This window comes from Loxodonta africana, chromosome 17 (assembly GCF_030014295.1).
Source record: "Loxodonta africana isolate mLoxAfr1 chromosome 17, mLoxAfr1.hap2, whole genome shotgun sequence".
Lineage (NCBI taxonomy): Eukaryota > Metazoa > Chordata > Mammalia > Proboscidea > Elephantidae > Loxodonta > Loxodonta africana.
In genome coordinates, this window is record NC_087358.1 from 12,473,863 (window position 1) to 12,499,740 (window position 25,878).

At 40.5% G+C, this 25,878-nt stretch overlaps 1 protein-coding gene across 1 annotated transcript in view; it reads right to left on the minus strand.

Annotated features, from left to right (window-relative positions):
* Positions 1-19,125, minus strand: part of LOC135227974 (glypican-6-like) — a 318,058-nt gene extending 298,933 nt beyond the window's left edge. Inside the window, exon 1 of the mRNA XM_064269986.1 lies at positions 18,011-19,125. Coding sequence (XP_064126056.1) covers positions 18,011-18,170 — 160 coding nt within the window. The 5' untranslated portion in view covers positions 18,171-19,125. The remainder of the gene's footprint in view (positions 1-18,010) is intronic.
* Between the last annotated feature and the right edge of the window lie 6,753 nt (positions 19,126-25,878).

Consider the following 25,878-nt stretch of genomic DNA (forward strand, 5'->3'; position numbering starts at 1 on the left):
TTTTTGATAGACATATACCTATATATAGCAGGCAGTTCACTGCGAGGAACACTGTGCTTTAAAATAAAGTAAAAGCAACCAAAAGCATGTTCCACACAATAAACGCTGGTGGTCTATATTTTTACAAATTGGTTTCCACTAGCTTAAGCTAATACAATTTATCAACTGCAACTTTTCAAAGAAAATTCAAGGGTGTCTTTACATTAAAAATCACTGCCGTCGAGTCAATTCCGACTCATAGCGACCCTATAGGACAGAGTAGAACTGCCCAATAGTTTCCAAGGAGCTCCTGGCGGATTCGAACTGCCAGCCTCTTGGTTAGCAGCCGTAGCACTTAACCACTACGCCACCAGGGTTTCCACCTTTACATTATGTCATTTAAATTTGATCTTACTGAGAGTTATCTAGAAGGCCTGCCTAAAAACAGTCTTACATTCCCAATCGGGCAGTCTTCAATTATTTATTGAGTACCTACTATGCTCTAACACTGGGCTCAAAGAAACCCGAATTTGTATAAAAGTGCCTTCAGATATCTCACAGGCAAATCTGGAGGGAAAAAATCTAGTGCCTCATTTTCAATGACACAAGACAAAGCAAAAGTCATCAGAAGGTAGAACTTGACTGGTCACCAAATGAATAGACAAACATTACAGGGCTTGGCAAAGAAGGAGAAAACAGGCTGTCTTAGTTTCTTAGTGCTACTGTAACAGAAATATGACAAGCGGATGGCTTTAACAAACAGACATTTACTCTCTTACAGTTTGTCGTTGTGTGCTGAGTCGACTCCAACTCATACCAACCCTATAGGACAGAACAGACCTGCCCCGTAAGGTTTCCTAAACTGTAATCTTTATGGGAGCAGATGGCCAGATATTTTCTCCCGTGTAGCTGCTGGTGTATTCAAACCACTGACTTTTTAGATAGCAGCCAAGTGCTTAGCCACTGTGCACCAGGGCTTCTTTCCACAAGTATAAAAACCAAAACCCATTGCCATCAAGTCAATTCCAACTCATAGCAACCCTATAGGGCAGAGCACAGCTGCCCCATGGGGTTTCCAAAGGGTGGCCGGTGGAATTGAACTGCCGACCTTTTGGTTGGCAGCCAAGCTCTTAACCACTGCGCCACCGGGGCTCATTTCCACAAGTACAGGGGTTAGGATTTATGACACATATTTTGGGGAGGACGAATTCAATCCATAACATAGTGCCTGGGGGGTCTGGGACAAACTCATGAAGGGGAATTTAAGCTGAGCTGGATTTTACTTAGTGGGGAATGGGGGGATGGGGGGACAGATCAAGCATTGCCATGGTTGTGAACAAATGAAATGAGACACAGAAGGAAATAAACATTTAGTGAAAACGCTTTTATCAAACAGAAATTTCTAAAAGAAGAGTGGTTGGAAGTCAATAAGAAAGATAGTCTGAACTCTTAAATGTCAAACCAGATGTTTGAATTCTAAAGCCACTGAGGAACAAGAAAGCTTAAACCTAAAGCCAGTGGTTCTCAAAGTGTGGGCCAACAGCATCACCTGGGAACTGCTTAGAAACGCAAATTAAGTCCCACTCTAGATTTTTTTTTTTTTCCTAGACCTACTGAATCAGAAACTCTAAGGGCTAAGCAAACCCTCCAGGGGATTCTGAAGCACTCTCAAGTTTGAGATCCAGTGGTTTAAACAAACTGATATCATCGAAGCAATGTATTGTGGGGGTTATTCTGCTGACAAACCCATGAGAATGGCATAAGACAGACATTTCAGAGCCATTTCCAAGTAGACGACTAAAAAAAGAAGAGAAAGTAAATGTTTTAAAAAGATTTGCTAACTGACATTTAACAGCATTTCAAGATCACCTTTTAACGTTCTATTAGAGCTCCCCTCTTAGAGGCTCATCATAAAAGGAAATTAAAAATGACTGAGTCTTAGAGTGGGAATTACAGCCTACTAGGCACTCTCTCTCTTTCTGAATAAGAAACAGGAAGGCTCCTCATCACAGCAGATGTCAGGACAGAATTGGAAAAGGGTGGCTAACATTTACTGCAAGACTGCTCTCTGTCAGGGGCTTCACAATGCTTCATATCATTCGATGCTCACACAATTATTAGGAGGCAGGTAGTATTATTTCCCTTTTATATGGGTAAGGAAACTGGGACTCAGTGAGGTAGGAAAACTGAAGACAGCCAATTAGAAGCAGAAAAGAAGGAATCAAGTCCTTTTGTTTCTATGTCATCTGCCAGGAAGTCCAATAGTCCCCACAGGAAAAAAAATCACATTATTCACAATTTCCTTGAGGTGTTTGAGAGATTATTCTGGGATAATATTAGGCCTGCCGACCTACTTTCAAAAATCAGCCAATGGACCCTATATAGAGATCACAAGAGTCCGATCCCATTGTGGCTAGGGTCACCAGGAGTACGGGGGCAACTCTACAGCAGCTAATTACAAGAAGAAAAACATTCTAAGAGCTTTATAAATGTTAATTCATTCAATACATTAACAAGAATGGAAGGTAGGAGCCGTTATTGTCCCTGTCTACAGATGAAAAGACTGAGGCAGAGACAGGTTAAGAAAAGGCTGAGCAGTGAAGCCAAGCATCAAACCCAGTCTCTGCTGAACCATATGCTACTGCAGGTATGTTTGAAGATTAATCATTACCTGGAAAGGCGAAACTGATCAGACTAAATTTTAAACTAGATCACACTGAATCTTTCTTCTGGTTATCCATTAAGTGGGAGCTCTTGAAGAAAACCAGATTAGCTCTATGAGTGAAGAAGACAGGGAGGAGGAGGAAGGAGTTGTTGCAATGTACATACATTTTCAACTTTGCGGAAAAAGTTGGTAGCAGTTCGCTTCTTTCCTAAAGGTCCTTTCAAAAGCTTGTAAAAGGGGTGCCTTCCTGGGGTGAGGAAGGATAACTTGTCTGCATGGTTGTTTTTCTGTTCCCTCGTCTAGTGACCACTGGAAAGCTGAAATACGAAGCAAGCTTGGACGTAAGTGAAATCAAAAGACATACTATGTTTGTAATTTTTAATGGAAAAACATCCAATTTGGTGAATGTTCTTCAGTTTTGTTTAAATTTTTTTTTCCAAAAGTCTACAAAACAGCAACACCAACCTCTTCAACCATCCACACCTTAGTTTAAAGGCCTTCAAGTTCATAACACAGCAGGGGCACATACCTGCCTCCTCTGGGAACATTTCCCAACCTTGACCCTCACCCTCAAAAACAACAGAAAGGCAAACCAAAGGCAGACCGGATATAATTTTGACAGCTAAATGCGCAGTCATTTTCAGAAATATACTGTAATTTTTAAGATTAAAATGAATTGATTTAAAGCAAGCCAGTTTAGAGACTTGGTAAAGTTCCATTCCATTCTATGTTTTCCCTGACGTGATATTACAAAATGGGGCCACTACCAGTGGTGAAAACGCATGGTCGGTGATCTCAGTTCCTGGTGGGCGGTAATTAATGCAGGACACGCAGCTCCACTGAGGGGGCAGATTTATGGCGCTGGCAACGCTTTATATTTATCTGAGAAGGAATGTTTCAGTTCTTCAAAACCTAACATGTCACTGAACAAGTCCTAGGATATGGCGTTAGTACAATGGCTGTCAAAAATGATTCTTTCAGGGAGGGGAAAAAAAAAAAAGTGCTTACAATGCTCAGTATCCTTTACATCTGCTGCTCGGCTGGATACACTGTTAAAAGGCCATTAGAAGCTCAAGGTAACAGGCCTCCAATGCTATGAAAGCCATGGAGCAATTTGCTGTTTGTGTTAGGAGGATCAGCCCCAGCCACTTCCTTTTCATGGGCTGAAAACAGCTTCTGCCATGAGCCGTGAAAATCAATTCCACAGTAACCAGGCTGAAATGTAGCTTAAGGTGGTGCACCTACAGACTGGCGCGGCACAGCAGAGCCTCATTCTGGGCATCCATGGCACCTTCCAGAAGCCCAGACAGCAGCTCCCCAGCAGTGCTTCAGAGGGAATGAACACCGTGGTACTGTAGGGAACCTTCAGGCTTATCTCTTAGGATACTGGTTATCTTTAATGCTCAATTAGGTTAAAATCTGAATTGTCACCCTGGATGAAGACAGCTTTAGGAAAAGCCTGCTCTTGCTTATTTGTATTCCATCTTTCCATTTCTTGATGATAGTAATTGTAAAAGAGCCTCGTTTTTCCCAAATAACACCGATTCAAAGCCTTTCAAAATATAGTGCATTTTTAAATCTTTTTTTCCCAAAGCACAAGGATATGCTTTTGAAAATAAATGTTTCAGAGTTTTGTCAAGTGTTGTACTTCATAGGCTAATGGGTTTGAAAGGTTAAAATTCCCTTTAAAATGTGTTATAGGTTTTCAGTTATAGGAAATTGTAATGCCAGTTATAAAATGCAACCTTGTTTACCACGTAGAATTAGGATCATTATAAACTATGTTTCTACATATAGTCAACCCTTTGTTAAACTGAAAACCTTTGTATAATCCGCCAAGGACGTTCTGAGTAAGAATAAATTTCCACTCTTAAGTCATAGTACTCAGCTTACATTTATGCATATAATTTCTTATGATGTTAAATTAATTATCTTTACATCAATAACCCGGGCTGAGAAATTGATTCTAAAGCTAATTTGTTAAATGAATATAACAAAATGAAAAATACATAATTTCATGTTTTCTGTTGCCTTAATTGGAATTTTAATGTGATTACGTCATATACATTTCCTTGGTCAAAATAGGAAAATATGGGTTCATTCAATTTTTGTGTCTCTATTATACAAAAAAAAATCATGAAAATCTCTAAGTGACTCTAAGAAAACTCCAAGGTTTTTTTTTTTGTTTGTTTTTGTTTTTTGCAAAAGGTGGTAATTGAAAAGAAATTATCCATAAAATTTTGTTGTTGATGACAAAAGATTTGGCATTTGCAAGCTATTTTATATTCATCTGAAACTGACCTTTTATGAGAGCCATGTGGTAATATAAGTGAAATGAATAATTTTTTATTGCAGTCATATAAAAAGAATGGCCTAAGCTTTCAACATAGTACTTGACCTCCCGGTGTCTCAATATCCCCAAGTCTGTGAAAGAATATTGAGTAAGATACCACATAATCAAATGAATAGTAAAAGCACAATAAAAGAGTTTCACACATTAGCACTTGATAATGTAAAAGTAACAGTAAACTATGTTTCCCAAGTTCACTGCAAATATATACCTGGAGATCACTTAGAGGGTGCCCAGGAATCTAGCATTTCCAAGATTCAGATTCCTATTTTCCAAATAGAGCTTCCATTATGTCAATAACCCATTGCTGACAAGTCAATTCCGACTCACAGCGACCCTATAGGACAGAAACGAACTGTCTCATAGGGTTTCCAAGGAACAGCTGATGGATTTGAACTGACATCCTCATGGTTAGGAGCCAAGCTCTTAAGCTCTGTGCCACCAGGGCTCCTTCATTATGGCAAAGATCAGTGAAACTCTTCAAGAACATTTCCTGTTCTTCCCTTAGCGGTACAACAAGAACGTATTATCAGTGTTTTTAAATTTTACAGTTTTTTTGAGTGTTAAAAACTCCCAATCACTGGGATTTACAGAAGAAAAAATAAAATGAGCAAACAGCTATGAGGTTTTCCCCCCCCCCCCGCCGGTAAAAATTAAGGCCTGTCATTTAAAAATATATTTTAAAAATATTTAAAATTTTCACAGTATCAAGGCCTCTCATTTTAAATGGCACGTGTGCATGCGGCTTTTTTTCAAATTCGTTTCACAAGTGCTATTAACTTTGAGCTAATCTGACCCATTAAGAAAACAGTAACTGAAAGTTACTTTTTTTTTTTTTTTAAATAAGACTTCAAAGTGCATTCTTTGCAAAGAAAATAGTTGCCACAACTTCATCGCAACCTTAAAAGGAAATACCTCTACGTCCTTGAAATTTGGCTGAGGAGCACTGGTCCCTGCTAATCTCAGCTATCCTGGGGGCTCAAAGAGGAAGCCAAGTTCTCAGGAAATCCAAGAACTGTGTAATAAGGAGGAAACATGGTGGCCAATAAAGTCTTTGGAACCCAGGTGTGCCATGCCCAGAAGGTATCATGCTATATCTTTAATTAAATGTGTATAAAATGAAGGGTGACCAGCTCTAAATATAGTCTCCTTAAATATAGTCGAAAAAAACAGTTTCCCTCCAGTCAATTCAAACTCATGGCAACCCCATGTGTGTCAGAGTGGAACTGCTCTGTGACCATTTGGAAGTACATCCCCAGGCTTCTCTTCTGAGGTTCCTCTGGGTGGGTTTGAAAAGCCAGTCCTCTGGTTAGTAGTGAGCTCTTAACCTTTCATGCCACTGGGCTGCCTGCATTACAGTCTTATTGTTGTTAGGTGCTGCCCAGTCAATTTTCGACTCATAGACCCCCATGTGTCAGAGTAGAGCTGCCCCATAGGGTTTTCTCGGATGTAATCCTTACTGGAGCAGATTGCCTGGTTGGCTGGAACCCTCAGCCTTTAGTTAGTAGCTGAGCTCTTAACCTTTGCACCACCAAGGCTGCCTGTATTATCATCTAACAGTCAGGAAAAGATGGCTAGGTCTGCACTGCTGTGGGAAAAATAGTTTAAAAGGCAGTGGGGGTGAGGTAGGTGGACTTAGGCTTGACCAGAAACTTCTAAAAAGGACAGAAAAAGAAATAAATCACATGTAACCACACGAGCATAGCAACAATGGTGAGGATGCTGCAGGACCAGGCAGTGTTTTGTTCTGTTGTAAATGGGGTTGCTATGAGTCAGAACTCAAGGGCATCTAACAACAACAACCCACAGCAGGCATGCCATATGAGCATCCTGGAGCGAAAGAAGGGAAACTCTGGCAGTGTAGTGGTTAAGAGCTATGGCTGCTAACCAAACTGCTGACAGTTTGAATCCAGCAGGCTCTCCTTGGAAACCCTATGAAGGCAGTTCTACTCTGTCCTATAGGGTCACTATGAGTAGGAATCGACTCCATGGCAACGGGTTTGGTTTTTTCGGTATAGTGAAAGAGGAGTCCTGGTGGCAAGTGGTTTAGAGCTCAGCTGCAAACCAAAAGGTCCGCAGTTCGAATCCACCAGCTGCTTCTTGGAAACCCTATGGGACAGTTCTACCCTGTCCTACAGGGTCACTATGAGTCAGAATCAACTTCATGGCAACAGGTTTGGTTTTATAGTGTGAAACTTAAAATGCGGTTTCCAGCTTCCTTCTTAAAGCAATGTTGAGGTTCTCTCCTACTCGTGAATAGGTACCATTAACAAGAGGGTTAGGCTCCTTTTCCGTGCCTAGCTAGTTATGGATTGCCCAATCCAGGCTCTCGTCCCCTTGCTCCCCCTAGTGGCCAATGTAAGCATTTGAAAGAAGGCTGGGGAGATCTGAGGTGCGTTCTGGATGGAGATTTTGACATAAGATCAAGGTGAAAAACAGCACCAAAAAAAAATTTCCCAAGATATGACTGTTTACCTTGACAGAAAGCTGTATTTAATCCTATATTGAACGACAGCAGGGAAGGAAGGGGAGGGAGGGGAATAGCGCCCCTTCTCACACCAATGAAATCAAAATATCTGAGGATGGAGCTCAAGTATACGTATTTTTCTAATGTCCCACGTGGTTCTAAATGTATAGCCCAGGACAGCCCTAGCTTTTTCCAACTCATAGAGCCAAATGTTAAACTTTCTGGAATTTTGCAGGCTGGTTGCTCAGTTGCTGGTGGCTTGAAATCAGTAATGGTAGGAACACATACACCACGGACAAGGGCGGATTAACCGTCAACACAGCGTGTGCCATCTTACAGTAAGTAAGGTACACACAGGCTTACTGGTGCTTACTTACTAATCCGTACTGCACAACTGCACGAGTTTGAAATGCACATGAAATTGTTCACTACAGATTAGTAAGTAAGCACAGTTAAACCCGTGTATACCTTGCTTATTGGGTATGCACAGGTGTACCATAGGCACTGGCAAATGCTACAGATCAAAGGCCCCACCCCACCCCACCCCCAGAGAGCCTAATTTCAATATTTACCAGTACATCACTGGCCAGGGTTGAAAACCACTGTACTGAAGCAAAAATGCCAAATACTAAATTAATTCAGTCGAGGTAGTTCCTCTCAATTTCTCCCTCAATTCCTCAGGATTTTTATCTAGATTATGAAGATTACCCAAGAAATTTAAGGGCCATGTACTTGAGGGAAGGTGAACCTCGGCCTGTGTTTGACAGTCTAGGTCACTGACCATGGTCCGTTTCTCTTCCTTTCTGGGTTAGGCACATGAAGCAATTCTGATACAAGAAGGGTTGATACATCTGTTGGGGGATTCCTAAGCATGGTTGGCCTCATCAATTAAGAGACAGGCACAGGAAGAAAGAGTCCTGTTGTGTGCCTCTGGGCATTATCATGAGGTTTGGATTCCTAGTGCTCTACCAGCCATCTGGTGTCCATAATGGAGCGGATCTGGTAGGCTGAGGATCACACAGTAGAAACACGGAGAAAACCTGGACGCCTGATGACACTGTGGACTCGCTGATCTCTCACTCCTAGAACCGCCCTATGTGGAGACTTCTCCTTATGTGTAATGATGGCTTTCCCTTATTGTGTAAGCCTGTTGAGTCAGACGTTTCTGTGACCTGCTGCCAAAATGATCATTACTGACACAGACTATTGCAGCCAAGACTTTCAACAGCTTGTCTTCTTTCAGCTTTTATTGGAACATCTAAGTAGCAAAGTTCTTAAGTTTTGTTTTGTTTGTTTTCGTTTCAACTTTGCCTCTCCCTTCTCTGGTGGCCTTGTTCACCCCTATCTTCTCTCCTCTCATCCTCATCTTGGCCCTCATCATCTCATGCCTTAATATCCAAAACAGCCTCCTGGCTGTCCTGCTTCTTCCCTCCTCCTGAGCCTTTAATGATCTCCTCTCTCCTCCATCCTGTTGATAGTGCTTGACCAACCCGAAACAATACTTTCATCAAGTTACTTCACTGCCAGGAATGCAGGATGACGACCTACTTCTTGCCAAAGAAAGCCTAGGATTTTCAAGGCCTTCCAAACTTCTAATCCCACCCTTTCTGCTCAATATTATTTCTCACAAGTTCTCAACAGGCCCCTTTCAGCACTGCCCTCCACACATACTATTTTGTCCCTGCTTTTAACCCCACCCTGAATACCTTGTTCCTTCTCAGCCCTTTGTCAAATGCTACACATCCTTCAAAGCTTCAGTTAGTTTACCTCCACTTTTCCGCTAGATCAACAAAACTGCTTAATTCTCAGATTGCTATCATTACGAGCAGTAACAATATTTGGGACTCAAGCCATAGACCAAGCATTGTTTAAATCTTAGGGACTGGCAGGTAAATATCACCTGAATATGTAAAGGGACGGTTTAATTCTCCATCTTGGTGAAAATTTTGAGAGTTCTTTTTTTTTTGTTTTAGCACAGGACAAAGAACTATGACTTCAATTTCCCAAGAAACATAGCCGATTTCATACATTTCCATAATTCTATACTTTCTGAGAGTTAACAATTCATCCCAACCTATTTGAGGAATGCCTTTCTCTCGGCCGCATTGTATGTATAAGCACTCTTTGCTGGTTTTATGATATTGAGTTTTGTCTCCGTTAAAATGCATACATAAATTATGTCAAAGTATTTATGTGACCTTGGTAATTTAATTAACATTTCAGGGACACTCCTTTCTCTCCCTCTCTCTCTCTCACACACACACACACTAGCCCCTATTCATTGTGAATCACATCATAGATCCTCAGTAAATATTTGTGATTGGTTAATGATCTTCTTGGTGCCAATATTACCTCCTAAATATTCCTTAAGTTCTTCTACTTCTTTCCATTTCCACAGTCACCACTCCTATTCAAGGCACCATCTCATCACCTTCCTTTCCAACCCAGTCTCTACAGAGCAACCAAAGTAATATTTCGAACCACACCCAGGCTTCATTAAAACACTTCTTTAACAGCTTCTTACTGCTCTAAGGCTGAAAGCCAAAATCCCTAACCTAGCCACAAGCTTTTCTTCTCCAGCCTCTCTCGTACCCTTCTCCACCCTCACTGGCTGCTTCCCTCCAGTTTCTTGAATTCTTGTGCTCTCAGAGCCCTCTCACCATACAGGCAATGCGTGTACCCTCTGTCCTTTCCTCACGGACTTTGTACTCATGCTTCTGATCCCATCTCTCTTACTCAAGTAAGTACTAAGACCACCTGCTTAGATCAAATCCTTCTATTAAATGCCTCTGTGGTGCAGGTACACCTAGTACTGTGTGCTTATCTCAGGCTCAATTAATTGTGAAGGATCCCCTTAATTTCTGCTTCTCTGATGGAATTACAAGCTCATGGTACTTGTTTATAACTGTATACCTGGCACCTGGAACAGTGACTTACACATAGTAGGTGTGCAAAAAATATGTCTTGGCTGAATGAAAAAAAATGCCTAAAAGAAAGGAAGACTAAATAATAAAAATAATATTCTGGATAATATATACATGTGGAATCAAATTTCTATTTTCCTTTGTTGCTAAGTAGTGTATAAATTTACAAAACTTTTTCACCAAGGGTTATTAAAATTTTTTTAAATATTTTCATCTGAGATTGTTATAAATTTCAAATCTTTACCCAAGCCTTATCACTATGAAACTCTTTAATTATAAATATACCATCACAGGGAGTTAATTACACTTTCAAGGAGTACCATGTAAATCATTGAAAACTGGAAAATATTGGAGGAAACTATGAAACTTTTCAAAGTCAAATTATGTGCCAGCTAAAGAATTTAACAGAGCACAATTTGATCTATAAAGGGAATGCAAGCACTAAGTTTAAAGAACATTAAATATTCTGTTTATACTGGCAAGGCAAGTCAAAATCACCTTACTGGCCTTGCCAAAAGTCTTTTGAGAGAAGATGTAAATAAAGAAAAAAATAAATAAAGGTTTTATAATATTACTTTTGTGGGCTTGAATGTGACAAAAATAAGATTAAGCTGTTAAAATTACTTTATTAACAATTCCTTCCATATATATATATATTTTTTTTATATATATGTATATATGTAAGTATGTATTTGTATTTTAGAAGATGGTTTCCAGATAAAGCTAGTTCCTCATTAAACAGTTAATACACATATTGTTTTATGACATTGGTTAACAACACCACGACATGACACTCTCTGTTCCTGACCTTGGGTTCCCTTTTACCAGTTTTCCTCTCCCTTCCTGCCTTCTAGTCCTTGCTTCTGGGCTGGTGTCCCCCTTTAGTCTTGTTTTGTTTTATGGACCTATCTAATCTTTGGCTAAAGGGTGAACCTTGGGAGTGACTTCATTGCTGGGCTTAAAGGGTATCCAGGGATCATACTCTCAGGGTTTCTCCAATCTGTCAGGCCAGTAAGTCTGGGGTTTTTTTGTGAGTTAGTATTTTGTTCTACATTTTTCTCCAGCTCTGTCCAGGATCCTTTATTGTGATCCCTGTCAGAGCAGTCAGTGGTGGTAGCCGGGCACCATCTAGCTGTACTGAACTCAGTTTGGTGGAGGCCATGGTAGATGTGGTCCATTAGTCCTTTGGATTAATCTTTCCCTTGTATCTTTAGTTTTCTTCATTCTTCCTTGCTCCCAAAGGGGTGAGACCAGTGGAATATCTTAGATGGCCACTCACAGGCTTTTAAAATCCCAGATTCTACTCACCAAAGTAGAATGTAGAACATTTTCTTTATGAACTATGTTATGCCAATTGAGCTGGATGTTCCCCAAGACCATGGTCCCCACAGCCCTCAGCCCAGCAGTTCAGTCCCTCAGGGAGTCTGGACGCATCTATGGAGCTTCCATTATCTTGCCGTGTATAAGCTGTGCTGGCTTCCTCCGTACTGTGTACTCTCTCATCCTTCGCCAAAGTTTTTGTGTGTAAACCTTTTCGTGAGCTTTTACAGTAGTGGTCTCATACAATATGCCCTTTTGTGATTGACTTATTTCACTCAGCATAATGCCCTCCAGATTCGTGCATGTTATGAGATGCTTCACAGATCCATCATTGTTCTTTAATGCTGCGTAATACTCCACTGTGTGTATGTACCACAGTTTGTCTATCCATTCATCTGTTGATGGGCATCTAGGTTTTTTCCATCTTTTTTGCTCTTGCAAACAATGCTGCAATGAACATGGGTGTGCATGTGTCTATTCGTGTGACAACTTTTATTTCTCTAAGATACATTCCTAGGTGTGGGACTGCTGGATCCTATGGTATTTCTGTTTCTAGCTTCCTACTTTCCTATACTTTTTTAACCATAAACTCATATTTCTATACAAATCTAGCGACTGGTAGGTCAGTTCAGTTCAAAAGGACTTAACAATTTTATACATTGTAAATGTTCATGAAACTCATCCATAATCTTAAATGAATACTAGTCACCCTCTCACATAAATTATGGGGTGATGTTTATACTATAATATTTTAAAAAGCATAATGCTGTACATTTTAAGTCACTTTTAATAGTGGCCTACATTTCTACTCAAAAGCTATTAAGATACAGTGCAGTTACAGAGATGTGAGTTTTATGTAAAAAAGTATATCATTCAACTCAAATGAACTCTTGCTCCCGATGATGACATATTATCCTCTAATTAAATCAGCTAACATAACTCTGTTTTCAAGAATCACTCTAAAATTAATTCCCAAATTGAGAGTTTAACAAGTGGCAGTCCTAATAGCCCAGATTTTAGATTGCTTTGATACCTGGCATTAATGTGATTCTTGCAGAAATCTAGTGACTTGCCAAATCATAAAAACATCTGAAGCTCAGCTAATTCATTTTTACCTCACACTGTTCTTAGGGAGAATCTTAAAGGCATCAGCTAACTAAACAGAGGGCAAAAAAATCCAAATCCTTGGAGAAAGGAGAATGGAAATTAAATAATTTATCCAAAACCAGAATATTCAATATGACTTTAAAAGAGTAAGAATTATCAAACACTATTTTTTTGCATTCATATTAATGTGATATCTACATGCTAATTGAGAAAAAGATATATGTTAATAGCAAAATGTATTAAATAAGTTGGTTTGTTGGGGGAGTATGCTTGAGGGCAGGTAACCTGGGAAAAACACCAATGAAAGGGAAGGTCTGTTAGACAAATAGAAAGTGCACTGAAGTTTTATGTATTTTCAAACTTGAAATCAATAATGAAGGACTAAAACCATTGTTTAATACAATAAAGTATAAGAGAAGATATCTTTCTTTTTTAGATTTTGAGAAATGGATATCAAAAAGATGAGAAAGAATTTAATGCTTTCTTAATATCCAGCTGTATCCCAAAATACCTGAGACAGAAAAAGGGGCAAAGTAAATATTGAGAACAAACATTAATTATATATTTTTTTTCTAATTCGTGGCAGTAAACTTCACTTTTCCCTCTACTCCCACCGACAACTTTTTATAAGTTTTGTTGAACCAACTCAATATTCCAAAAGGCTCAGTACATTGAAAGAAACCAACCCATATACTTTAGATTCCTCTTTTAAAATCCCATCGATACATTAAAATTATCAGGAAACTGCATGAATACATGGACAATTTGGTGGTGGTGGTGACTAGATGCAGTCGAGTAGGTTCTGACTCACAGTAATCCAATGTACAATGGACATGGCCAATTCCTGAGGACATGAAACCCAAATTCAGAGTGATGTTGAGAAACTGTAGAAATTGGAAGTAAACTGAATGATATTTTGTATGAACAACTGAGAGGGAGTACATGTGATGATTAAGATAACAGGCTATATACATCTTAGATGGAGAAAGAATTGATTTTGCAGGCATTCATTGCACAGATGTTGAGTGTTTAATCCTGGAAGGCAGTGGGCCTCAATACTGTAAAATAGTGGGGCCAGAGTACCAGGGTTTGAATTCCAGTGTCATAACTTACTAGCTGAACGATCCTTGTTCTTACTGCGTGCCCTTGAGTCAATTCCGGCTCACAGCAGCACTATATAGGACAGAGTAGAACTATCCCATTGGTTTTTCTAGACTGTGATCTTTATGGGAGCAGATCGCCAGGTCTTTTCTCCATAGGAGTCTGGTGGGTTGGAACCTTCAACCTTTCGGCTAGCAGCCAAGCTGCTTAACCATCGCACCACGGGGTCTCCTTTTGAGTGCTCTTTAGGCAAGTTAATTATTTAAACCTCTCTGTCCCTCAGACTTCTCATCTGTAAAATGGGGATAATGACAGTATCTAATAAGTTATTAGAAGGATTAAATAAGTTAATGCTTGCAAAGGAGTTTAGAATAGGTGTTGGGCACATGTGCGTGCAGCCGCACATACACACACAGCACAGTTATATAAAGTTGCACAGGTTAAATAATTTTAAAAAATGAACTCATAGTCCACTAAAACGACCATTCCCATCTCGTTGCCCTAAAGTCACTCCTGACTCATGGCAACCCTACAGGACAGAGGAGAACTGCCCCACAGGGTTTCCTAGACTGTATGTAACCTTAAAGAAGCAGACTGCCACATCTTTCTCCGGCAGAGCAGCTGTGGGTTCAAATCAAACGATCTTTCAGTAGCAGTCAAGCGCTTAGCCACTGCGCCACCAGGGCTCCTAAATGACCGTTAGTCAACTACAAAGTATCATAATTGATGACTCAAACAAGGCACAAAGCATAAAACAACAGCCCAGTAAAATTAGAACAACCGTTCTCTGAATTTCCCAGACTCCTAAGCAGGTGTTATTTTCAGTTACGGAGTCCCTTGAGAAGTTTAGAGCCACCGAGATGAGTAGTGGTTGGAAAATGATGTAATATTGCTGATGTTAAAGCAGAGGCTGAAGTGCTTCACACTGACCTTTGATTGGAATCACTGTCCTAACAAAGAACCTGGTGATCCACTGCTCAATAGCTTTCCGGAAGTTGGAGCAAGCAAAATAAGCAAGCACATTGACAAGGCTTTGGGCTAGATATCTGGGAACATTTCTGTATCACAAATTACGAAGTACTAGAATGGATTGCTGAGGAGGGCTAAGGAGACTACTCCTTTGGACGTCTTTCAAACAAGGATAGATAGGGTCTATCCGATCTGCCTGGAATGGTTTAAAATCAGTGCTGAGTGAAGATTAATGGTATAAACTGCCCCTTGAAGGCTTCCTTCTTACTAAGCTCTGAGAGTTTGACTTTATATACTTCCCATCAGAGTCCCTCATGTGTTGGGTTTGAACAACTCCCCTATATCCTAGAAAAGGGCAACGCTGTTTTACAATTTTGAGTTCTGAGTAAAACTTTAATGTCCTGATGAGACATAATATCCTTATTACTTCTCAGTTATTTTACCAAGCAAGCTACCTGCAAATATCTTTCAATTAGAAACAGCTCTCATGAATCTGAAATCTTATAACAGCAGTTATTTTAAATGCACACGCCCTGACAGGCTAATGGCATATGCTATTTCTCAAGCAAACCATTAACAGTCCAAACAAGGCAAAGCATGAAAAGGAGTTTAAAGAAAAGATAGCCACCCCAGGAACTCTTGCCTATACTAGATTATTAGATATAATAATTAGATATTATTAGATATACTAGATTATTAGATATATATGTATGTAATTATTAAAGATATGTAATATCAAGAATTAGGCAGAAGAAGATTGTGCTCATTTTCATAACAGCACATATTTCCTAAGTGATTCTTCCAGCAAAAAAAAAAAAAGTTGCATCACTGAAGTTTACTTTGAAAACAGCATATATAGCCTTAAAGACACAATTATCTGTCAGCTCATTTATTTTTCTATCAAATGTACCTCTGACCCCACAGTGACCTCTATCGTGATTACATCCACCAGCATCAACGGACACCCGGCTTAAGGCAAAGTCAACAGTGTCCTCAGTCCTAGAAAAGGAATTTAACAAAAGTGCACACATACTAGAAATTCAAAGCTAATTAGCAAGCACTGTAATTGCAAAGAGGTGCGGGAGGAGTAAAAAAAAAAAGCTTCTGTAGTTTAAAAATCTAATGAAGGGTTTATATTACCCACCAGGAATTTCCTCAGCAATGTAAATGGTGACAACAAAAATTATTTACATTGAAAGCCTTCACTTAGGTATTAAGGGGATCTGTACCCTGATGAGAATGAACCGTACTCCCCCAAGTGTTCCATTATCCACAAAAGAATACAGAAGCAATTTTTAAATCTTTAAACTATTTTCTCCTTTGAGATATCTTATCTGAAACCACGTTGGGAAATATCTGTGAATTTCAAAGATCCCGTTAGAAAAAGCCCAGATTAGAGAAGAAAAAGTTCTACAAGTGATCCATGCTGCAAGCCTTAAAAGTTGAATTCCCTGAGATTTGGAGAGAAAAAAAAAAAAAAAGGCTGATCCTTATCAATTAATTAAAAAGAATGAAATAAGAGTAGACAAAGGGGAAGGAGAGTTGAGAAACTTAAGGAGCTGTGGGGGCCGTCGCTCTCCATTCATTGATTAACAAATTAAGGAGTTCCAGAGAAGGCGGAAGAAGTGACGGGGAGAGAAAAGTAGCCTTCCCATTCGCCGCAGGTTCCGCCTTCCACTCACCAGAGCCTTCGGCCGCTTCTGAATTGAAAAAAGGCTTCTAAATAATGCGCTGCGCTTCTGGTTGATGCATGGTGTAACCCCCTCCCCCGTTCTCTTTTGGCAATGCTTAAATTTACATAAATGTGTTGATTTCTGTGTAAGCGGTTAAAAAAAAAAAAACCTTTCCTAGAGTTTGGATAGCAACCACAATAAAGTAACAATTCCACTAAGCAGGAAACCGTGATGTTTTAAGGTATCTGCAGAAGGCTTTCATCCCACGACCAGAAGTCTTAGGCAAAACGCAGAGAGAACCTGAGGGAAATGCAGCGTTTTGCCTTGACGATCTGAGGTCACGGAGGACTTCAGCTGCGGGATCTGAGCAGCCCGCGCCCTCGCAGCGTCTCCTGGCCTCTCTCGGCCTCTCTCGGCCTCTCAGTTTTGCTTTCTCCCAGCCAGAGGATTCTCTCTCCCCGACACGTTTCATTCACAGAGCCCCAGAGAAGCAGGGATTGGGTTGGAGCTAAAAGCCGGAAAACACGCACCTAGGCTGCGCAAGTTAGAGACCAAGTGCTACCCATGTACCGGCGTTCTCAAGCTCTCGGTGGAGAAAGGCTAGTGGCCTTGGACACGGGGTACACCGGCTCGGCGGACCTCAAGTCGAGTGTCCAATTAACCTTATGGGAGTGGGTGGGTGGGTAGGCGAGCCCTACTCAGGACCGTGAGCAGCGCCGGGTGGTTGGGCTGTCTCCCAACCCACAAGTGACCAACTGCAATCGGGAAAGCACCGGGGAACCGTAACGGGAAAGCCCGCCCCAAATCCGAAACAGGCAGCTCAAGAACTACCCAAACCTTTCCTAAACTACCGACGTCCGGAGGCCAGTTCTCTGGCGGGGACCCCCAGCTTGGCGCTGCCCCGGCTCAGGCGCCTTGAGCTCTGCCTCCCGGCCGGACAGACAGTGGAGCGAGGGGTTGAGGGAGCCCTCCGAGCGTCTCCACCGCCCCTGCCGGCGCGAGGGCGGGAGTGGAGAAGGCGCCACTCAGACTGTGGCGCTGGGCAAACTGCGGTCGCAGTTCTGCCAAGTTTGCCAGAGCGAAAGCGCGGGGTGGGCGCCACGCTCCGCGATCAACCTCGCGCGGCAGCCGCCTTGAGTGCCGGTCCTCCCCGGCCCGCCCGACCCGCGCCAACAACGAAGGGGGCGCAAGGCGCGGGAGAAGAGGACGTTAGGGAGGGAGGGAAGGAGGGCGCTCCCGCGTGTGCACACAATGAGGCAGCTGAGACGCACACCTTCCCCGCCGGAGAAGCCGCAGGAGCATCCGCCGGCCGGCGCGGAGCCGCGGCGTCCCGGGGAGCCCCGGCAGAAAGTGAACAACAACTCAGCAACAGGGGGAAGTAGGAGGGCGCCGGGAGGCAGGGGACGTACAGCCGCCAAGGGCTACAGCCCGCCACGGCCGCGCGCCCGCGCTTACCTGCGATCTCCTGGTAGGGGATGTCCGCCAGGCTGAATCCCTTGGCACCGTACGCCTGGCGGACTTCGCCGCAGCTCCGAGCCTTCACATCCGCCCCGGCCGGGAGGGACAGCAGCAGCCCCGAGAGGGGAAGAATCACAGCCCCGATCCAAGAAGGCATGGTGCAACGTGCAAATCCAGCTCGGTAAACCCCAGGGCCCGTGCGCTCTTCACCTTGCCCCTCAAGCCGAAAGCCCGCCAGAGCCAGCGGCGCGCTCCTCGCCCAGCGTCACCCCCTTCCGCCAGCCGAGGGGACGAGCAGTGCAGCCCGCTGGACTGCGCTCAGCAAACTTTTATAAGCCAGATGGAGGATGGCAAGCCAACCAGGGCTGACTGGGAAAGCAGCCGCCTTGCTCCTCTAGCCCCCTAGATCGAAAACGGTGCAATGAAAACGAGAGAGAGAAGGAAATGTTTAAAATAAAAAAAACACTGTGGGGGTTCAGAGCTGCGATCCGAGTTCCGAGCCGCAGAATCCTGGAGCGCTGCGAGCTCGGCTCGCTTGAGTGTGCAGCGAAGGTGGAAATGCGCGCCGGCTCTCCCGAGAGGGAGATGGACAGGCGCGCGCGAGTGTGTATGCGCGTGTGTGTGTCGGTGTAAGCGCGGGGTTCTTGGGGATGTGTGTGCGTGGAGGTATGTATCGGGGATATACAGGATCTAGGGGAAACCTCAGCTTCACACACGCTTAGGGAGCCTGTGAGAGTCCTCCTGAAATAGGAAGAGAGAAATCCTGGAGACAGACACTAGAGGCTAGAGGGAAGGAGAAAGGAGGGGAAGGAGAGAGAAACGTGCTATACAGTGCACAGCCGAAATTCAGAGGCAGAGTAGAAGGCAAAACCTGGACTGGATCTCTCTCTGCCTGGTAGGAAAAAAAAAAAAATGAAGGAAACGTTCCTATTTTCGCATTCCTTTCACATCCTTCATTCTGATTCGAAATGCTACCTTTAATGACATAACTAAGCCATCTAGGAAGGCAAAGAGTATTTTTAAGTCTTTAACTTACGTTATTAAACTATATTTTTGTGGATACGAAGGAAAAGGCAATTCCAATTGTTGCTTTTAATATGTTGGCGACCTACTGAAACACAAACCAGGGTAGAAATTAATAGGGGAACCGCTGGGTAATAGAACACACTCATGGCTCGAGTTGGTTGCCTAATTTCTGTTTGGCTGTGTTTTTGTTTTTTAAAGACAGATAGTCTGTATATACATTATAGACTGGTAGCTCTTTATTTTTTAATTTTTTGGTTCTGGATTCAGAATTTCCCCCTTTTTCACTTCAAATATTCCATAATCTTGGATCAGAAGTCATTATGCTTAGGTTTCCAGTGTATGGAGGAACAGGAAAGCGAAGGAGAAGAACCGGAATACAGAAGCAATGAGAAAGGAGAAAGTAAGGGTCAGTGGGGCGCATGAAGGAAGATATTGTGGGGGGAGGAGCAATGTCTTCCTTTCCTCTCCTTACATGCTCTCACTCACTAGACTTATCACTTTCTTCTAAGTTAACAGAATTCTCAAATGGAGAATCAATTCACTTTCTTCTTCTGGTCTGTGAAATGAGATACACGTGAAGATTCAGGTTTGGCTAATTTTCACTGACTTTTGTTAATGGGCACATTGAACTCCGAGGTAGGAGTATTTGTTGAAAGATAAAGCTCATGCAACCAGCACGTTTTGATGTTAGGTTAGAGAAACCAATAGGTTAATTAAAGCCAAGCAAACAAAACAAAGGCTATTTCTCACTCACTTGTGTGGTCACGTATATATTAGGTCAGAACATTATTCAGAAATTACTGGTGGGTGATGTCCAGTTCCGTGGAGCTCACCTATAAAGCTACACAAAAGATGTTTTTCTGATGAGTCTGTTAATGACCAGAATGATTCATGAGGCTTAAGTCATTCTATTTGTCATCACCATCACAGTCGTCATCTTCATCATCACACCACATTAAGTACATCTTCTTCCTCTCTTTAACAAACCCCTCCTCTCTTCATCAAAGACTCTCAAGTTTGAGATCCAACCTCATTTAAGCTATGAAAATGCTTTTAAAAAATGAGGTTGTCTTACTTATACTTTGACTTTTTCTTCCTCAAAACCCATAAGTAACCCTACCTTTTGAAATCGCTCACATAACACTTTTTTTCTCTTGAATTATTTGCCCAATTTTTGCCTTCATGATAGTGTCCTAACTGGCAGACCTTAAATCACTGAAATTATGTTCCTCAAAGTCTGAAATCAAGATGACTACAAAATAGACTGGTGTCTTTGTGGCCAAAGGATGAGGTTGGCAGGATCAGGAATTGCTGCAACCAAGTCATTACTGCTGTGATATTTGACAGCATGACCTCCTTTAAAGCCCCCATTTCTCTCATAGCCAGGTATTAGTTATTATGAACTCCAGAGGAAGGGAGTAAACACATACATACCCTGTCCTATCACCTAGTACGTTGACTCATTGTAATTTACTCTGACTTTACCAGTGTATAGCAGGCCATGCAATAAAAAGGAAATTTGAAGTGGAGGAAAAACACAGTACACGTGGTTTTAAATTATTTTGAAATCAATCTATCATTATTTAATAAGCATTCAACGCAGCTATATGGCACTAAAAAACCCAACCCAGTGCCATATTGTATAGTTTCTACCCTTATAAAATGACCTTAGGATTTGTGACAAGGTAGATAATGGAAAGAATTACTAATTTACTGGAACATAAACAAATGAGTTTAATCCCATGGGGGAGGGGAAACTTGAAACAATTTAGGGTAGGTGTGTGAACTTTACTCAGACCAAAGAATTCAGTCACTTGCTTTGCTGTTGCATTCATCCCTTGTTTGGTTTGCTTGTTGGGTAATGCAGCACTGTTTGTAGTGGTGTGAGAGACCAAGTCAAACATTCCAGCTAAGGGGAACAGCAGGAGCCTAGAGGAGTATTGGAATAAGTATAAAATGCTAGGGAAGTTCAAGGAAGGGGCCTGACTACCAAGTACAGAGCTCATATTGAGAAGTGGGATTTTGGTTTACACAGAAGGAAAGATTGGTAGAAGGACTTGAACCCGAGCTGTAGTGTTTATGTTGTATGTAGTAGGAGAAAAGTTGAAGAACATCACACAAGAGGAATCAAGCAAACAAAAGCAAGAGAAAGGCAAGTAGGAAAAATGCATAGGACTCTGCCACAATTGTAAAGGTTTGAGATCATTGATACCCATAGTGGGAAGGTAGTAAATGGAAAGAAGCTGAAGTTGAATTTTGAAGAAATGATCAGCGTGATTTGTTGCCTGGTTCAATATACTAGAAGAATTACTAAAATTTTATTTTAAGATTGTGGGTCTAATTGGGTGTATCTCATATGGTGTATCTATTGAAGGACAATATGGCCCCAGTCATATCATCCCTTCTGATTTTCATGACTCTGTTTAGCCATAGAATGACTGGAACCTCAAAGACTTTGATTTTTAGAGAGAGGAAGACTCAGTCACGAGGAGCAGCCATAGTTGATGGGCATGTAGAGCAGCTGCCCCGAGCCGCCTGCCCCATAGCCAGGGTCCCTTCTTCCTCGCCACCTACCTTAAGCTGATGGTGTTTGGTGGACAATGTGCCCTAATCACGGGATGAAATCACAATTTGTCTAAGCCAGTCTCAGCAATCTTTTTCCTTTTTCCATTAAAGGCTGAGACTCATTTCTGGCCATGAGATATAAAGAGAAGGTTTCTTAGAAACTCTTTTTCCCTGATTAAAAAAGAAAGAACTGTAGGAGCAGAAGGGTCTTTTTTGCCTTAGCCTCCTTTCTTTGGATGTGTTGCTTAGAGCTGGGCTGCCATCTTGCGACTAGGAGACAAGACATTGTTAACAGATAGGGACTGCCATAGCAGAAGGATGGAAAGAACTTAGATCTTAAGTGTCCTATTTGAGTCACCAAACCAGCCCTGGGACTGCCTACCTCTGGACTTCTTAAGTAATCGATAAATATCCTTGTAATTTAAGCCAGCACCAGTTGGTCATTCTGCTATCGACAAATGAAAGCAATATAAAACAGATGCTGCTAACTAAAGGAAAGAAAAGAGAAATCGAAGGCAAGAGACAGGGACTATTTTCAGAGGCAAGAAGATAACAAAAATTGGGCAGAATTATAGAATACAAGTTAGGAGAAGATTTTCAAACATGTAGCAAATTGCAGTGGATATCATTGATAAGGAAGATGGAGAAAATGGTACTTGGGTGATGATAAAGAGATTTACTGGATATTTCAAGGGAAACATTTTAATAAAGAAATGGGGTGGATGCCAGACCACATGGAATTGTATACAGAGTGGGTGGAGAGAATGTGGAAACATCAGGTATAACCCAATACAGTGTTGTAAGATCCCTGTATGTGAAGAGGGTGAAGGATTGTCAGGGAAACTTCGCAGAAGAAGCTTCCAAGACTACTAGAAGAATGAGAGACTAAGCATAAAAAGTGATTAACATTCAATACGATCTTACTTGATAGTTTGGTTGTAAATTTTTCTTCTCTTTCTTACCTGCATTTTTTGTTTTCTACAGTAAATATGAGGTCTTTTTTATGATGAGAAAAGATATTTACGTGAGGAACGTGAATAACGTCACGGACGTGTACATGTGAAGATTGTAGAAATGGCAACTATTTGCTACCTATATATTTCCCACAATAAAAAAGATAAAGTAAAAATGCAGTGTGTCATGCTTTTAACAAATACGAGTTATGATAATGTTTGTGTCGTGTTTTACAAAGTGAAGGGGTCTTTATCTCATAATAAAATAACAACTTGGGGTTATGGAATTTTTGTTGTTATGAATTTTATAAGAGCCTTAAAAAAAAAAAGAATTACAGAATTCACTACTCTTTGGCTCAGGTGAGCCAATTTATGAATAACAAACTGGATAAGTTTATTTCTTTGTGTGTTTAGATCAAAGCAGGCCAAATAAGCTCAAGTGAAATCTTACGAAAACAGAGAGTGGACTTCGAGCATCTATTCTACATCTCAGCTTGGCACAAATCGAAATCGCTTAGTCAAGCTGCCTCTTGAAAAACAGGTCCTGTAATGACAAAGCTGTCAGAAATTTAAACAACAGTAGCTCTGCCAGGTGCCTGGGTAATGGGAAGGTTGCTGAGTTACAGAGAAAGAAAAGGTAAACTTGCATGAATAATGACCAAAAACGTGAAAATAAGGTTTCATTTTCTTTTCATGGTTTACACCCAAACAAATCCTAATAGATCATTTAATATTTATTGAACCTCAAGAGCATATAACTAGTACCAATATAAATCAATTAAAATTACAACTTAAAGGCAGCTGAGAACTAGCTGGATTGCTAATTATCTCTTGGGAAAAGCCAAACTCCAAAGGACAACACATTCTTTTTATCTTGCAATATCCTTCTAAGGCTCTGAAGCCAGGGCTGTTTGGCTTCGGAGAAGAGAATCATATGATCTGTTTAGTCAGATTTTTGCCTTATAGTTATGTCAGGGCTAAGCCATGAGAACTGAAAAGGTCTTAATTGCTTACTTATGTTCAGACAATGCCAGAAACTTAGACGATGAAAGCATTTCACATAGTCTTAAGTACTACTCATATTTACTTAAAATATTACTACCAATCATCAAGAAGGAATAAATAGAAAATATGTGAAGACATTACAGTGATTTAAAATGCTATTTTCATTTGTTTCATATTTATTAATGATCCAGGGGTCTACTTTCCATTGGTTCTAAGTGAGTTTCGTGCCTAGAAATATATCTTTGCTTATTAAGTAAATTTAAATATTAAGTAACAAAAGATTTGTTTTTAAAAATTGGTGTTAAGGCTACTCTACTTTGGAACAATCTTGGGGACTGTAATGCTAACTAAGCGTCATTTTATACCCTCATTAGAAAAGCTTATTGTCTGTTAGGGGAGTGTTTCATTTTGACTTTATCGCTCACAGTATTGTCATAGATGCCTTCAACAATGTCATTATTTAAAGCTCATGTGTTTTTGAAGTGTTTCCAAATCAGATATGTAAATGTAAAGGTGTGACACAAATGAAAATTCTATTGCACGTTAATAAACTTGCATTTTTGTAGTTCATAAAAGAAGAGCATTTAACTTTGTCTTGCTCGTTATAAATTCAGATGTGAATGTCATGGGGGATGATTCTGTAGCTAAGCAGTAAATTTGACATACCTAGATTATTGGAAGTGCACATCTTGGCAGTCATTGCTCTGGTTCTTTGCTTTTCTGAAAGATGAATGGAGTTTCCCCTAGTTTTCAGATCATCTGGCACCATAAACAATGACACTCCTCAAGGCAAGTGGATGACAACGTGTGCTTATTTGTCACATGCTGCTAACTTTCCTCAACAGACCACATCTACTTCTTTGATTAAAATGGTTTCTCAGATTTTAAGACCCCTGGGCTAATGAACTATCATTAATTATTTCAACACTAAATATGCAGTATGACAGACTTGGATTTTGGAAATAACTGATGATGAACACATAAAAGATGGCTATTATTAACTACTATATACAGGCCTCTGCTTTTTTAACTGTATCTGTGGAATTTCAGCTTCAAAAAACCCTGCTCTGAAGGAGCAGTAAGATAAATAATTTTATTATTAGGCTTTTTTTTTTTTCTTTTTCAATCTGCTATCTCTATATAAAGAAGAGGATGAACACCAAAAGCCATTCCTTGGATAAATAAATTTACAATTCTTTTGAATTAACTTAGAGAATCATAAGATTTTTTTCAAAATGGTATTAATGTGATTAAACCTTCTTATCTGTGATTATACTTTGACATGAAGTTACTTTAGTAATGGGAGGCCTCCTGAATATTCTAATATTCAATAACATATCTAAAGTTTCTTAATTTGGGTTTTTTTCTAATAACTTCAAAAAGCAATGATTACATTCAGCTCTGTTAATATCTTAGATACTAGCAAGAGAAAAAAAAAAAGCAAGTGAACGTTTTAAATGGATTCTGCTTCACCTACCAGTAAGTAAAAGCCAATAAAACTTAAAATCAGTATTAATTTTTCTATGGAAAGCTCACGGACACAGTTAGAGGCAGTGTTCTTGAGACCCAACAGACCTGTGAGCTTTTCTGTATTCACACATATCCCAGATGGACGCCATACAAATAACTATTGGTCATAGGAAAGAGAAAGTAGAAGAAAACAACTAGGTTGGTACTAACATCACTCAGCAAAGAATAACGCAAAGCATAGAACTCAACAGAACTGGATCAATAGTGTCAATCCAATAACAGATGGGTAACTTCTTTGATAAATTTTGCTTTCTTCTTTGACAAAGCTTATGATTCTATTTTTTGTTATTTCACTTGAAGAGGCCAGGCTGATTCCTTAAAAGTTGACTGAATCTTTTACAGTGAATATCATCTCTTAGACGAGTTGCAAAGACAATGTTTTCAACAATAATTCTTATTTATGAAGCTTTTGAAGCTCTGATCATTCATCTTCATGGTTGGACATCAAAAGTACAAAAGAAATTTGCTTTCTTGACTTAATCATTACTAAGAATACTAAGAATTACTAAGAAAACCTCTTCTCAATGTGGCCAGATAAATATTGTAGTATATTCATTCTGAATGCTAATATTTTCAATTAGGAGTGTTATGCATAAGTGTTGTTGTTGTTTAAAGTTTAGATCCCTTAAAATGTTCACATTCTCCCACACTGAGCAAAGTTTCCTAACCATTATATGGTTACCCTATCCCTAACTGTGTCACATTTTAAAAGATGAGTGAAGACTAAGGAAAATAGTAATAAATCATTAGATTTATGGCCTGCATAACAAACCTGAATTACTAAAT